Source organism: Pezoporus wallicus, unplaced genomic scaffold (assembly GCF_028554395.1).
Source record: "Pezoporus wallicus isolate ANWC-B61680 ecotype Strahan unplaced genomic scaffold, APGP_CSIRO_Pwel_v1 contig_6484, whole genome shotgun sequence".
Classification (NCBI taxonomy): domain Eukaryota; kingdom Metazoa; phylum Chordata; class Aves; order Psittaciformes; family Psittacidae; genus Pezoporus; species Pezoporus wallicus.
The window spans coordinates 2,620,107-2,636,305 of NW_026638903.1; the positions used below are offsets into that span (position 1 = coordinate 2,620,107).

Below are 16,199 nucleotides of genomic sequence, written 5' to 3' on the forward strand. Positions count from 1 at the left end.
TTTTTCACCTTTTGCTGCTACAGATGTGACTTGTCTGAAATGTTCAACTTCAGCGTGCAGCAACTAGAATTCCCATATCCTAAGCCCAGGAGACCTCATTCACAACTTTGCTTCCACTGGTATTTCCAAATTCAAAAAACCTTGTTTGCTCATCACACTTCTGGTCTGTATCTTGCACTCCTTTTAAGATGCACTTGACAGAGAGAACCCATTTTCCAAATAATCTGCAAAGCAGATCTGGGCTATCATGGGTAGGACCTCAAAATGTATACACATATAAGGCACAACAAAAATGTGTGTGCATATACAGTATCATTATTTATTACAGTTTCTGCCCCAACCTATAATGGTATTTACCATGTTCCAGAAACAAGCTGTCAAGAAACTATCTGTGGAGAAATGGCTATTAACATGCTGCTGACTCCTGTTTCTTGACTGAATCAGCAAACGCATATTAGTATGTGATTATACGTAAAAGTAAAAAGTGGAAAAGTAATACAGGAAAATATGCAATGACATGTGGTGCCTCGTGGATCATGTGTGACATATACAAAAATCCATATTCAAAGACAGTCCACAGTGCAGAATTTCTCAGCATCCTTGAATTTTAATGTGCAATGAATCCTTCTTTAAGAAATCAAATATGGACAGAAAGGCATTTTAAGAAAACTGACAATACTGAGGTGTGACAAATCTCTTTATTTTAAATTAGCTCTCACCTTGGGTATTTGATCCCTTCTGCTTCCAGCTGTCACTGTAGAGGGGTCTCTGGCAAATACAAAAGCAGGTATTCTGCATGATTTCTCTTGGCTTTTCCTCTTCAAGACTACATTTCTCATGAGGTGGTCTTCCCTAAAATGAATAAACCCAGGTCTTCCCTATGTATATGTTCTATGCAAATGGTTTGTTAGAATTTGACCTGGTTTTATACCTGGAAGACTCCTGTGGTTTTTGAGTCCTGCTAATACTTATTGGAATGCTAATTTATGACACCATCACGCTGACTGAAACACACAAGTAAACACTTTGCTTAACAATACGGTTAAAGCCAAATACATGGTTATGGACTTTGCTTGGTAGCATCTATACCCTTACTCTTAGAGCCCAGCAGTTCTCTTTTACAGCTCATCTTCTAACCATTAATTCCCAGTTTACCTGCACAGTAATCCCATATTTAAAATAAATATACTAATATTTTCCAGCCTCACAGTTTTGCACTTGGTGTTTAGTTATGGGTTTTTTACAAGTACTTTGTTTCCTTCCTCACCATGCCAAGCTTTGTCATGGATTCTGCACATTTTTACCATACTGAAAATAATTAACATTCCTCACAGGAGGCAGAAGAGCTCCTATTATTTTACCTGGCTAAGGAATACCACCACAGTAAAATAAACCCTGTGCTGATTCAAACCATAAAGGAAGCAAATCCATTGCAGATGCAGAGACAAAGTTATTAAGTGGACCCATTAGAGTTCAGACTTTTCTCTTTGTCAGGAAATTGAAAGCTTGATCCATACTCTCCAAAGCAAACACATGTCACAGAACAGCCCCAAGTCTGCACAGATTGTTTATGACTGTTTCCTCTCTCCAAACAACCAGCAGTTCAAGTGCCAGAAGGTCTGTCTGAAGCTGTGGCTGCTCTCTGTCACAGTTACATTGTCCAGGCAACAATTACATTTTCCAAGAGTTACGGGGCTTAAAGAATTTATTTGTTTTCTTGACTCAACCTGCCAGTTTCATATTGAAACTGATGAGATCCTATGCAGGTTTCTCAGAGATTACCAACAGCAGACATACACATCCAGGAACAGATGTGGCAGAAACATGCACTTCTGCGCAACACAATTCCCCTCCCCGCTTTTCCTTTTCTTCTTCTTTTTTTTTTTTTTTTTTTACATAAAGGTATTTAACTGAGGTTTATTTTGTATCCCAGCAAATACAACCTTACAGCTCAATCTCCAGGACCTTCTTCCAGAGCCATCCTAGGACAAACTCACTTAGTTAATATTGGAAAGCTGGTTAATGTTACTACAGACATGTATTTCCTGAGGAACAGGCATAAGATGCCCTGAGCTATCTGCTGCTGCTTTTACCTTTACTGCACTAGCTCATGCAGGCCTCCAAGAACTGTGGTCCCACTGTGTTGGCCTTGTGGCTCCTCAGCCCTGTGAATGGGAACAGAAGGCCAGTGATGTTTCTAGGAGAATCTGAGATATCAGATCCTGGAGCTTGAACTCAATCCCAAAATACATGCGATACGGCCACATGAGAAAATTGCTTATCTGTAGAGCAGCTCCATGTCACCTCTAGTTCCCTGGCACCCCAGCAATCTGGGATCTAGTTATACTGGGAGCATTAGCAGGGATTTCCGCACAGAGTTTACTAAGACCATCTTTGGCTTCAGCACAGTGTGCTTTTTAAAAGGGGATGACCACTGTTTTCCAGCTGGAGGAAGTATTGAAATTGATTGAAGAGGCATATAATTCCCATGTTCCCTGAATGTAACATGCAGGCTCTTGGCTCTTGAAAAAAACATTCTCCTTTAGGAGAGTCATACATTTGAAGCATTTGTAAATAATGTCTGAAACAGCAAGGCCATTGAGGGGACACTCCTCTTCCTCAAAGGTCAGAAAGTTAAAGTCAAAGATTATATTCTCCTCTCGAAATGAAACAGCTTCTTCTATTCATCTTGTTAGCACTGTAGTTGCACAAGAAATGAAAAATGTAAGAGCACTTTGAAACAACGTAGTTACTAGCAGGGAATAAGTATTTTCAACAGTTGGAGCAAGAAACCATGAGCTCTACCACTGACTGTCTTTGATATTTCAAAAGACTCATTTCTTTCATCTGCTTGGTATCTGAAGGCAAGGCATACCTACAGTTCCCATTTACTTCTCCAAGGGGCAGGCTGTACAGTATTGATAAGGCCATTGGTGGGACTCAGTCTTTTGATCAGTAAACCATAGACTGATGGTAACTATTTCTGAAAGTCAGTCATTACAAAGAGTGCTAGGGATCACTATGGGTTAGGACTAAACACTCAGTGCTAAATGAGTAACAGTGTTTTCTATTAATCGCTAACAGTAATTCTTCACCATGGAAAATAAACAACATTACTACTTTCAGACTACAACAATAACAACAGTAACCATGTTAAATATTTTTGTGCCTTTTTCCAGTGTTTCCTACCCTGAGCAAGATTTATAGGGTTATAGTAAAGTACATTAGAAAAACATGGGGATGGGTGCAGTGATGCAAACCAGTCAGAAGCTAAACTGTCCTACATCACTCTGTCCCAGCTAAAAACCCCATTATGAAAATACCTTTTTCTGTCATGTTTTCCCGCTCTCCCACACACATGCCTAACCACTTATATCCCTTCTCACAAACCTTTCTTCCCAGGTTTTTAATGTAGAAATTACCTGCTTTCTCCTCTTGACACCTATATGCATATCTGGGTTTAGTAAACAATCCCACTAAATGCACCCTGATAGCCCCTACACAGATCCTCTGCCTCCTTGGAGTTCATCTGGCACCAAACTACTCAGTGCTTAGATCCCATGATCGGTATAACACGGATCTTCTCACAGCAGATTTGCAAGCTTCTCTCCTAGGGCCTTCCCTCATGTATCCTTCTCAGGCACCACAAGCACCACGGCTTGGCTATAGAGGCCTTAGGTTTTGGGTTATATGCCCCAAAACAGCAGCAGGGACTTTTGTCTCAGCACTTGCTATTCCCAAACTTCTCACTACTCCCCTAGCTCAGTTTCCTTTGTTAAGAGGTCAGTGCTAGAAGTGCTTACAGGGCCCTTGGGCAGATTACTGTGGATGGTTCTTCCCAAATGGGTCTTGCCTTCAGGCTTGGAGTCTTTGGGAGTCCAGACTCCTGTGGGCAGGCGAACTCTCACCAACTAGTGCAAAAAGTCTCTCACTTGTTTCATAACTCCTCTCAGGTACAAACCATATATTGCCACATGTGGCTTATAAATGTTACCAAGTTTGTAAATAAATTACCTGTCTGTAAGGTGGTTCACAGTTGATATGAAACACTTGATAACAAGGTTACAGACCAAACTACAACAAATGCTGAGGGAACTGCTGTCTTGAGCTGGGCAGACCACTTCGAGAAAACCCTTAATGGCTGAATTAAATGATCAGAATTTCTCCCTTCCAGGATGAGAAAACCACCTACTGAATATCCCTATGCATTAAACACTAGAGTATCCTTCAGTGCAGATCTTCTGTGTGACTTAGACTGAATTCCAAAACTGGGGATGATGGAGAAGAGCTGGGTCACACCACAGAGCCCTGCTATATGACAACCAATTGCATTTCCTCCCAGATGATACAGCACAATCCAGATGACCTTGAGATGCATGGATTTAAGGGAACAGTTTCATAAATGAGTACAGCAGACATCAAAGAGAACTGAATTAGACAGACAGACCAAACAGACACAAGCGAACTTGAACATTGCTGTCATAACACTCTTTATAACTTTTCTCTCCAGAGCAAAAGGAGTCCGTGTAGGCATCTGTCTATGTAACAAGACAAACTGCAGAGCAGCTCAAGTCCCCAATTCACTTACTTTCAGTAACTGCATATATTTGATTTTTGAATATGCTTAGTGGAGGAGCCTTAGGAGGCTGAATGATAATGTGGAGAAGTTTATAATAGAGAGGGAGGGGAAGATGACAGCAGGCAGAAGAAGAGGGAAGCTAAATGAAGGCTCACTACTGCATCCATTCACTTCAAAATAACATCACTTGCTCCTGTGAAAGGCCTGCGAGATCCTTCACAGCAATTCAGGAGCTTGTCATCAGATTTCCTTTTCAACTGAAAGACTCATGAAACAAGTTCAAAGAACTAACTCTCAGTTCTGTCTCTCAGTAGAACTGCAAGCTGCTTTTGAACCTTGTGTTTTGCAGAGTCTTGTCTGCCCAGTACATAGCACTGGTCAAGATCACAGAACATTTTCCTTGCTGAACGCCAAACAGATGTTACAAAACACATTTGGTGGAACATATATATAAACACGTCTTGGCGTTTTCTCATAATAAACCTAAAAAGCACAAAACCCTGGAGCTGATGGGGGAATGCAGAACTGAATTCTGGTCCATAGCTGGTTTTCATGCCACATTTTAAAAACCTCCTACACCCCAGGAATCTTCGAAGACGTATTATCAGACTCTCAGGCTCCAAATTAGTAAACTAAATATGGGGACTCTCCTCTGGCAGAGGAAGCAGCCACACCATTAACCTTTCTTATCCTCCAAAACAGAGTGTCCACATTCTGCCTGCTGTGTCTCTGAGGTATTGGCTGAGACTCTGCTAGTTGGTCTGGGCTAAAACTGCTCCAGGGGTTGCTCTAATAAATTACATGTATAGGCAATTGAGTTACAGTGCCCAGAAACATTCTCTGGTGCTGTTTAACTTACTAGCATAGATGTAACTCTTATTTCTCTTGGGCTCTGGCTATGGATCCAGAAATAGGCTCTAGTTCCCAGGTTCAGACCCACAGCTTCACTGAAGGAAGACTCATGCATGCAAAAAAGTCCTCCTCAAGGGCTTGATTTCTGTGTAAAGAAAATGGATAAAATGCAGACCATGTAGCAGAGGTCAGGCTTTGTGCAGTATGCTTCAGCTCTCACTACAGCTCTGGGCATGGAGTGCAGGGCCCTGAAAGGAGCTCTTTGCAAACTGAAGGGCTTTCAGCAAGTTGGCTATACCAAGGGACCAGCTTATGGTCAGCTAAAGGTTTTGCTATGGGGCCATAAAACTGTATTATAGATTCAAGTCATAGGCTGTCTAAGTAAAGAGGTATTCAAGTCAGAGTTTTAAAATGCCTGATACTGACAAATAAATACATATTTGGGAGCACAAGGGGAGATGTCCTGAAAGCAAAAATGGTAACACCAGCCTTCAATCAAAATAGCAAATAAAGCAGGTCTGCCATTGTTTGATAGAAACACATTCAAGTGATGATCTTTAGTCTAAGAAAAATCACCAGCTAACCAGTCAGAAGCCACAGGGAACAGCCTTTTATAATATTTATATTTATTTTCTTTGCCTGGGTCAGAGCCAGCTCCCTTAAATTCCATAGTGGTTTCATTTTTGACTTTTCATGGGAGCTGGGCTGAAAACTGTGGCTCTAATTTTCCACTTGCAGAGCATACTGGTGACTCTGTCTATTTATCCATCCCAACAATTGCTCATGTGCATGGTTTCTTCTGTTTCTCCTAGTCCACAGCAGGTGTCTGCATGACCTGTGAAATACTGCTGTAGTTCTTACCAACAGCACAGCACTGCAAGGCCTCCACAAATCCAGGGGCCCTTGATCAGAGCTCTGACAACAAACACTGTGACCAGGCCTGATCTTCTACTTCCCAAACACACCTGAGGACAGGTGTTCTTGTACTACAACTGGTAATCTGACGATTGCCATGGCCAAAGGACTTGAGAACGAGATCTTCAAAGAAAGAAGCTGACTGCTGACACTTAGGGATCTTATAAAGGCCATGCTTGAGCTTCACACTTAATCCCATTTTTCAGTTGTCAAGGAATAATGATTTGTTACAAGGAATGGTGTTAGAACTGAATGATGTGACTTAAGTCCAGGTCAGCTTCAGCTTTTGAAAATTAAAGAAAAATATCTGCTTTGCAAAGAAGATGTAAAAAGCATAAAAAAGGGCAGACAAGGTGATCAAAAATACATTTAAAAAACACAGAGAACGATGGAAATTTCAGAGGAGTTTTTTTGTTATAGCAAGTGGCTCCAGGAGTAAACAGCGCAATGTTCCAGAGTCCCTCAGTTTTCAGGTAAACTTTCCGTGTCTGAGTATTCCAAGAGTTCTGGTTTGGGCTCCAAATGCACCCAAACATCTAATTTTAAAAACTTAAAACTATCCTGATAATTATATTCCTGAAGAATAAAATATTTAAGCTTGTGCCCAGACCCCACTGGTTTAACGAAATCTAAACATGTACATGAGTGCTTGGCTGGCAAGTGCAAAGATCACCTTCAAGCATCATTCAAGCACTGCTGCTGGGCTGAATGAAGTCAGAAAAATGGTTGTCAGGATTTCTGTAGAGGCATCTTAACCCTGTTAGTCTCTAGAGGAGCTGAACCATTCATTTCCAGAGAGACAGCATCCCCCTTACAAGGAATCTAATTCTTCCCTGCGCCATTTCAAAGTGATGCTGACACAATGCCACTAGCAACACCCATGTAAAATGGAGTAATACAAGGAAAGACTAGTGCCAGGTTTCCATTCCTGACCTCTAACATAATGTTGACATAAATTACTGGTCAAGATCCCAGCTCCTTCCTGCATCTGTTCATTATCTCTAAAACCAAGTACTGTATTGCCTAGTTCTCAGGGAAGCAGGAACCATAATTTGATTAATAAGTACAAAATCACTTTGAGCTTCTTAGATAAAATACATGGAACAAATATTGTCCAGGCCCATATTTTTACATTATAAACTAGGCAGAAAGTGGGAACAACAAAGAGGAATGGATTAATTGCTACATTCATATAATATAATTCATAAATGGATAAATGCTTGCAGCTATTTGACTTGGCAACATTTGCAGCACTCCACAGCAGTAAACCAAACAGAGTCAAAAGAGGATGGAGCAAATCCCTGCAATAAACACATAAGTGGTAGACAAGCTCTTGTTCACACTGCTTTTATGCCAGAGTTGCAGATGCATACACATAAAATACTCCAGCTTGCTCCTAACAGTTCTAAACTTACTGAAATGCACTCAAATAACTACATGAATTAGTTGTGTAGAAGATAAAGGCAGTCTCACAGGGGACACTACATCTTGTGGTGCTGATAAGAAACAAGAACTTTCAAAGCAGCAGGAAAAATTTACTATTTGAGTTGCATTCTGTCAAGTGCTTTTTTTATAAGATGCTAAATTCTACTGTCTTCTTTTTCCTTAATGTAAAAGGTTAACAACAGAATATCCAGGACACTATGGAGAAGATATGGACATGATGATGTACACTTATGACTACTACATCCGTGGGGCAACCACAACTTTCTCTGCTGTAGACAGGTTTGCTTTTCCCTTGTTTCATTAGAACTTTTAATTATTTTATTTTAAAAAAGGTCTTCCTTTGCTGTTTCCCCCAATCAGTGCACAGCTACACATCATCTGCTGTGGTATTCAGCAGCAGGTGAGTACTTCTGAGGACCATAGTGGATATGGCTAATTGTTCCAGGTGGTGCATCAGGCATAGAGCACCTTCATGTACAAGCGGGTCATTTGCCATGTCCATCTGAGCAGTGAAAAATGCAGCAATAAGAGGCTTGGCTGAATCTGAGCTATGCAAAGTGTAAACCAGATGTTTAGTTTTGTTTCTCACCTAGAGTATCTTTCATCTAACTCAGTAAAAAACCAGCCTGAACACCCTGTCCTTTCAGGGAATGAAGCACTTACTATTTCTTTTTGGAGAAGCAGGGAATCTGCCATCATGTGAAGATCAGACCCTACAAACTGCAATGTGAATGCTGTAAATTGCCCAATCCATTGCGACACATTTCTAACAGATTTGAGGCCACACCAGGAATTAAGGCAATGCAGTGCACATAGATCCCTTTCCAGAAAACAACTTAACAATTTTTAATTTGGACTTAACGTAAACCCCACAGTGCTGTTTGCCTGGGACTACAAAGATCATTACAGAGCAAGTTTAAGGAGAGTGTGGTCACTGAAACCTGATTGTGGGAGAGGGATTTTAATTCTTTACTCTCAAGCTGACCTCTAATACATCGAGTGTGAGCTATTTCTTTGCTGATGTTTTTTATTAGACACCTCAGTCCAGCATATTAAAGCATTTGTTATCAAACACAGGACAGACAGCAAGGCAAGGCATACTGTGCTGGCCTATCACTGCCAAAACTGTCTAGAAGAGAAGGGGGGAGAGAAAAGAGAAGTGGGAGTTTAAACACACCCGCAGTTCAAGATTCCTCTAGTAACACTCAAAGGAACCGAGGTGCTTTTGGCACTGTGATACTCTCAATTTGCTGGAGTTCACTAGGAGTCCCTCAGACAAAAGCTTACTTAAAATACTTAAAATAAGGAGCTGCAGGTCCATAACTGTAATTTTCTGGCGAAAATTCATTAGCTTGTTCATTGCCAAATGGAAGCCATGTCTGGAAATTGCTCCTACAAGTCCAAGAGTAACTTTCACAGTTAACTGAATCAGTATGTGTTTATCCCTTTAGATAAAAAAATTACAGGGTTGCAAGGGACATCCCTTGTTCTGGGTTTTTTCTCTTAAACACTTCCCAGTGCTGTTATCCTTGTTCCTCATAACTATAGCAGAAAGTAGGGGAGATAAAGCAGACATGCTCCCCCTTGCAGCTGGATTCCAGCCTCCATCAGATACAGACCAGGGAAAAGTCAGAAATCACAAGGACAAGCCTCAAAAACAGAGCAGTTGAGGTAATGGATGCCTCTGAGCAGATTTCTATCTCTGACTGCTGAAGGCTTAACACAGCCCTCAGAATGGAATAGCAGTGGGGGGACTAGGCAGGAGCAGAGCAGCACCACAGGGGTGTACATCAGGAGTAAAGGTCCTCACAGGTTATGGGACCGCAGCACCTGGAAAGGGAAGAAACCACCAACACCTTCGTCCTACTGCTGCTGTGACAACAGAGATGAACCTGCAAAATAGTAGCAGGTGAAAACTGTAGAGAAAACATATTATGATTTGCAATCCAGGAGACTTTTCTGTGCTAATGAACTTTCTGGCTCCCAACTTCCAGAATGACTAAAACCAACTTGTGTTGTCTAGTCTATGAAGTGAAAAATATTCCTGCTACACCAGTTCATAATTCAGACTCATGCCAGCCTATCCTGAGTGGCATACTCACAAAAGTCAGCAGAGTTTGTCAGCCTAAATGGTTCTTTGCATCTGATTGAGGCAGAATAGGAGCACAAAAATCTATTCCAAGTTTCAGCCTGCCAGTAGAACACACATGCAGCTTGTCTGTGTAAAGATGCTGTAGACTTTGAGACTGCTTTTCATTTTTAAGCACATAATTAAAATTGTGTCCATACTATTTAGCCCATGATGGGCAACGCTCTTGAGCTAATAAGAGGCACAAAAAACCCCTCTGAAGGTATTTTAGTTTAAACTTTGCTTCAAACAGCTCAGTATTTTTAGACTTTTCGAATAAACTTGCAGAAATCATATCTTCCTTTATTACTCCCTAAGACGTTGTATCACTGAGGTCACTGCTGATACACAGATATTTGAGAGAGCAGGTGATGCCTCTGGCAAAAGCTGTAGAAAGTTTAGAAAGGTGGTATCCCCACCTCCTCTTCCATAATATCTCTCTGTACATTTCCATGCCTGTGTATCAGGAATGAATGAAGGAGCTGCTGTGCATCATCAGACATTTTAAGTGCTCATGTGTGGAGAACAGACTTCAGAAGTGGTTACATTTTTCAGCTCCACTTTAAATGGGTCAAAGGAGAAAACAATTGTCTATAAAGCAAAACAAAAGCAGCTGGAGAGAATTAGCAGAGGCCTGAAATACCCCTGGGAGCATATCTGGGACCAGTGGTAACACTATTGCAGACAGGCTGACCTGTGGAGGTAGGTAAGTTAACATGTACAGGGAATGGCAGTATTTTTTGTTAAACAGAGTGACACAGGCAAGTTTCAGAGGGGGTGTGTGAACCTGGCTGTAAACAACTGAAAATACCCACATAGACATGTACATTGTAAAATAGCTTCCAAAATTAAAAATAATCATAGATTCATAGAATGGTTTGGGTTGGAAGGGACCTTAAAGATCATCTAGTTCCACCCGCCCTGGAAGGGAGACACCTTCCACTAGACCAGCCTGAGCTCTGAAACATGCTAAGTGAGGAAGGCAGGGGTCCCTCACAGAACCTTGGTCAGGGACTGTGGTCTGGTTGGATCTGTCTTTCAAGCCCAGAGAGTACCACTGGAGCATTCCCCACCCAACCTGCAGCAAGTAGCTTGGACAGGAGGTGGGGATTACCAGATGTGCTTGGTAGGTACCACAGCTTGGTATTCACGGCCTAATGTAAAAACAGCATGTGAAGACTGTCAAAATCTCATTTCTTTTACAAAACTGTTCTCTGCTCTTATTTGGGTGATCTGAAGAGCCATTAGTTTCTTAACTGCTCAGACATCACCACTGAAATACCCTGACAACAAGTACATCTGAAGTGCCTGGACAAGCTGGGTATCTACCAAGCTCAGCTGAGCTAAATTCTAGGGTATTTTAGGTCCCTAATAAGTTTCATATGATCAAAGAAAGAGGATTTTGTCAAACTCAATAGGAAAAGGAATTCATAGATAATTTTTTAACTAAATTGGAAACAGATTGTTTGGCAATATTTGGATATAAAAGATATTTTCCCTGTAGCATCAAAAATTCAAATCTGACAGCACATGACAGCTGGAGAGTAAAGGCGACAATTCAATATTGACTCCCCAAGCCAAGGAAAATGCAGCAAATCAGCAATTTGGAGGGGACCTACAAACTGGTGTTAAGAATTTGCAGAGGCATGTTCATATATATTCTAGAGTGTGCCGCACTGGACAATTCCAGATGGGATATGCACCCCTGCTGGAAAACATGAATGGGATCTACAAATTGAAACAGGCTGATTACTATTGAATTTAAAACACAGTAACAATGGTACAGAGCAATAGCCTACATCCTGAAAAGTTGGACATATGCGTAACTTCAAACATAAGTAATACAAAAAAGGATGTATTAAGACAGTAAATGTATAAACCTATTGTCCATTGACCACATGGATATATGCCAGAGTGTCTGCAAGTTCAATCTGAAATTGCAACTTCAGAAATAATTCTGTTCTGATATTTTAAAGCATGTTATTAATTTAGGTAACTAAAATACATTTATTTTAAAGAACTTGACTTTTAACTTTACGATACCCTGGTTTAGAAAAATAATTTTACCCCAGCTTTTGAGCTAAAAGTCTCTCTGACAAAAGGTACTAGTTTAGCAGATCTTAATTTTGACTCATATAATCCTGTTAATCCACATATGTGTCACCTTTTGGTCTGTCTAGGTAGCTTGGTGACCAAAAGAGTAATAACTGTCTTTGAAATGCATGCATATAATCCAAATGAGGACTTCCTAAAATAAACCTAAAAATGAATCTTGCATTTCATTAACCTTTGGGTTTATGAGGAAATTACAATTAAAACCCATCTAGGAAAAGCCCAAATTACACACTATATAACTAAACACAGACTTGCTGGTGAGTGTGAGACAGACCCATTCCAAACAACGCTAAGCATAAGCTGGTAAAGTGGCATAGTAAATTTCCAATTAAAAACCTCACCTAATGAAAGCTGAAATGAGACACTTTATATCTACACAGAGCTTAAGAGTCAAATTACTCTTATTTCAGGATAGAGTCACACAGCCAATGAAAACACGTAAGAGCCACTCATACCAAAACCTGGGCTCAGGTGTCTCAGTATATCCCTGAGAGACAGCAGGTTCTGCACCATTTTCCTCACTGTTTACAGCTGGTCACCAGGAAACCAGGATGGTGCAGGAGTCTTGAAAAGCAAGCTCCTATTGAATCACTCCAGTAGCATTACCTGTCGCATGCCTCAGGTTTAGGAGATCACCATTAGCAGAATCAAAACCTTCAGAAACCTCCCAGAGTATTACCCACTACCAATTTAAATGATGGCTGCCATCTGCAAGGACTGTACTTTAGATGTGAACTCCTGTTAGCCAGTACCAAGTAGTCTAAATTGAACATTTGCTCCATAGCAGGACAGTATTCAATCCTTTGAACTTACACCTTTTTGTCAAGGGGAAATTTAACACACAATAAAATCAGGTGGAAATTTGCAGCCTATTGGACAGTAGACTATTGGCTTCCACTGTTGAATCCTGCTGCTCCAGTCATGCTTCCAGCCAGCAGTTGTTAGTAGGTATGGTATCACCCTCCTGAGAGAGAACACAGACATCCAATTACTCACAGACTAGGAAGAGCATAAACTCTCCTTACATTCATATACATTGCTCTGCCTCACATGTGACTTGCGGAAATCAAGGATGACAAGTGAATTTAATTTCTCTCACTATTGATTCCTTCATATCTTTAATAAAAGGTTGAAGCTAGATGACCTGGGGGAAGAAAAAGAGAAAAAAAAAAAAAAGAGAAAAAAAAAAAAGTTAATTTTGCTGTGTGAATAACTCCCCGCTTAGAAATGACTTAAAAATCACACACAATTTTATTTTGTACACATTCCTGAGCAATATATCACACATCAATGACTTTTCACAGAAACATCCTTTTCCTCTTGATCACTGATGTAAAGTCGATTTAGGACTGATCACCACCAACAGTCATTGTTTTCTGAAGGATACTCAGAGACCTGATTATTCAGAGAGCTGATTTTCTCCCCTTGTAAGGAAGTGTGAAGGAATTATATTGGACACATTTAATCTCCTTCCATCCCATAAAACCACAAAATATCCACAGGAAAGTTAGCTAATGGCAGGCAGATGTTTTTGTTGCCACAGTACCTGGGGTAAAGTTATTCTTACTTGTGTAGTCTTATCCTCTGCCACTCTGGATCACTAATATCTCTCTCTTGCCTCTCATGCAGGGATCGTCAGTGGAAATTCATTGTCTGCAGGATGACAGAGTATGACTGCCCATTTCAAAATGTTTAAAAGATTGAGTGTACCTCACTTGGAAAGCTTGGGGACAGACAGGGTGGGATGAGGCTCAGTGATTACAGAACAGCAATTAGGCTCACAAAAAAATACCAAGACTCATCAGCTGTCTGCTGAAGATACAATTCTTTCCCTCTGGAGCTAATGAATAAATTACCAGCCCACACACTTGCAACAGCAATTTTGGAGGATTCCTTCAAGCTGCACTGGCAGTCGTATCCCCCAATTAAAATTGATTATGGCATACAGGTTTATGATACTCAAGTCAATGGCATATGCACTATTACCTTTTTTATATAAATGTATAGCCATTCTGAACACTTGCAACTTTCTTTCACATAGCAACTTTGTATAAATTGCCTCCTAGTACAATCACTCAAAATGAGGTAGAAACACACTATAAGCTTTCCAATGTGAACTAGACTTTCCTGCCTTCTACTTTGTACTTGGAACCAATGCAGTGATCCCTACCAGCTTCTCAGCACCAGTAGCTGAGAGTGTGCTGAAAGAGGCATCAGGAGGTCTCTGATGCATCTGGCATTACATGTACAGCCCTCAGTGTAATCCCACTGCAACAAAGGTCTGCCTGCACAGAGGAACTCCAAGTATTTACGACACTAGAAGTATCAATACCTGATTAAATGAGCATAGATCCATCAATAAAAACAGAAGCCTAACCACCCAGCTTTACTGACAGTGTCTTTTATACCGTCTTAAAGGTCTCTCATGCCATAACTAGCCAGGAGCTCTACTCTAGGCAAACCCTGGAGCAGGTCAGGCCACTTGCTCTCTCAGTAAATACAAATACTGCACTTGTCAGGAGTCTGCTTTTTAGGTGGATTGTGTTTCCACCATGGATGCCTAAACAAATTTCATCTGCCCTTGTTAATATACTTTTGGCTTAGAATAGACAAATAAAGCTAATGACTTAGGTGACCTCAGTTCCTCCAACTTGCAGACCTCATTCCCTGTAAAGGATTAGCTGGCCATGCTTCAAAACTGCACAGCACTTGTGCAGCTGTAATCCAATAAGAAAGAATATTGATTTCTTCCAGGAAGGTCAGAGGCAGGAGTTTTGCTCTTGAACAAACCAGAATTTAGTGTTCAGTTTCTCAGCTGATGAAGTCAGTGGCAAACTTAGCAGTGGCTTGCATGGTGCTGGCTCAAGGGCCATGATGACCCTGTGCGTCAATTTAGTTGTAACGCTTCATAGGAAACAAGAGGTGTCAGGCAGTCAGTTTCCATGTTCCAAGCATTTTTAATATATTTGCTAGCATACCCTCAAGTGTGAGCATTAAAACTACACTTGTCCAATAAAAGTATAATGGGTTTTGCATTACTGTAGCCTTGTTCTTTCTTGATTTTACTTACACCAGCTTATTAGTTTACACACAAAGAAACCCTCTGTCATTCCCAGAGACCATGGTGGTGATTAGAGAGTTTCTGTGAGAGCCCATTGCTGAGACATGTACATAACAGCGGGAAAGAGAAATCAAGAGCCCCAGGGAAGCTGGAGAAGCTTGTTAGCTGACACAAGTGGACAGGCAAAAGAAGCCAGTGGAGCTCCAAACAGTACAACACCATATGAAAAGGCACTCATGGCAGGGAGTTGATGGAAAAGGCCAGGCACTATAATCAGGCATAGAAAGATCATCTAGGAAGACCCGCTCTAAATTGATACCATCTTATGCACAATTTTATCTTGACTGCTGTGGCTGCTCTCAATTCTGTGTGTGCACCATGGTCTTATGGAGGCCTCTGTGGGGGACACTGCAAGATCAGCTTAAGCTCATTTAGACCCACAGCACCATGGAAAGGAGCAGTTCTACTCTGCCATCCACTGGCGTGGCAGTGTGACATTGTCCCATATACCACCTTTCTCCTTCATCCCTGTCCCAGTCACTTCCTTCCACCCATGCTCTATTCCCAGCTCCGCCCCAGCAGTGCATCTGTGTGGGATACATTTCACAGGACTCCTCTTCAGGAACTTAAGTAATTCTCAGATGAGAAAAGGAGTGGGTGGGAAACAGAATGTATCTTGGGAGAAGGCAGAAATGGGATGTGGACCAAAAAAACCCAAAAAAGCTGAACTGAGGCAGAGAAAAAGTGGTTCCTAAGAACTCCTAGGACAGCCAGTCAGCAAAGCCAGGAAGTGAATTTACGTTTTATCATCTAAGTTTTTATCTAAGTTGCAGCATCCATTTCTAATGTTAGGTAATCTTTCCATGTTGGCAGACATTTCTCCAAAGCTGATAAGGTTCCAGCCCAAATTCCTCAGCACAGAGCAGGGCGATAATGAGCCTGCCTTGCAAAAGTTCACTGGCTCCAAAACCTGACCAAGACTGCTTTGACTTTCCTAAAGCCATTCCAGAAAAGAGAGCCTTTTGACCTGCTTAGATCACCTCACCAAATCTGAACCACCTTTCACTCATGCTAACACAAATCAGACACCACTGCAGGGAAAC

The 16,199-nt window shown here is 41.1% G+C and overlaps 1 protein-coding gene across 1 annotated transcript in view; it reads left to right on the forward strand.

The window, feature by feature from the left end:
* DPT (dermatopontin) overlaps positions 1-15,078 on the forward strand; it is a 28,570-nt gene extending 13,492 nt beyond the window's left edge. The window contains exons 3-4 of the mRNA XM_057413056.1: positions 7,964-8,071; positions 13,665-15,078. Of these exons, the coding sequence (XP_057269039.1) occupies positions 7,964-8,071; positions 13,665-13,731 (175 nt within the window). The 3' untranslated portion in view covers positions 13,732-15,078. The remainder of the gene's footprint in view (positions 1-7,963; positions 8,072-13,664) is intronic.
* The last annotated feature ends 1,121 nt before the right edge of the window (positions 15,079-16,199 follow it).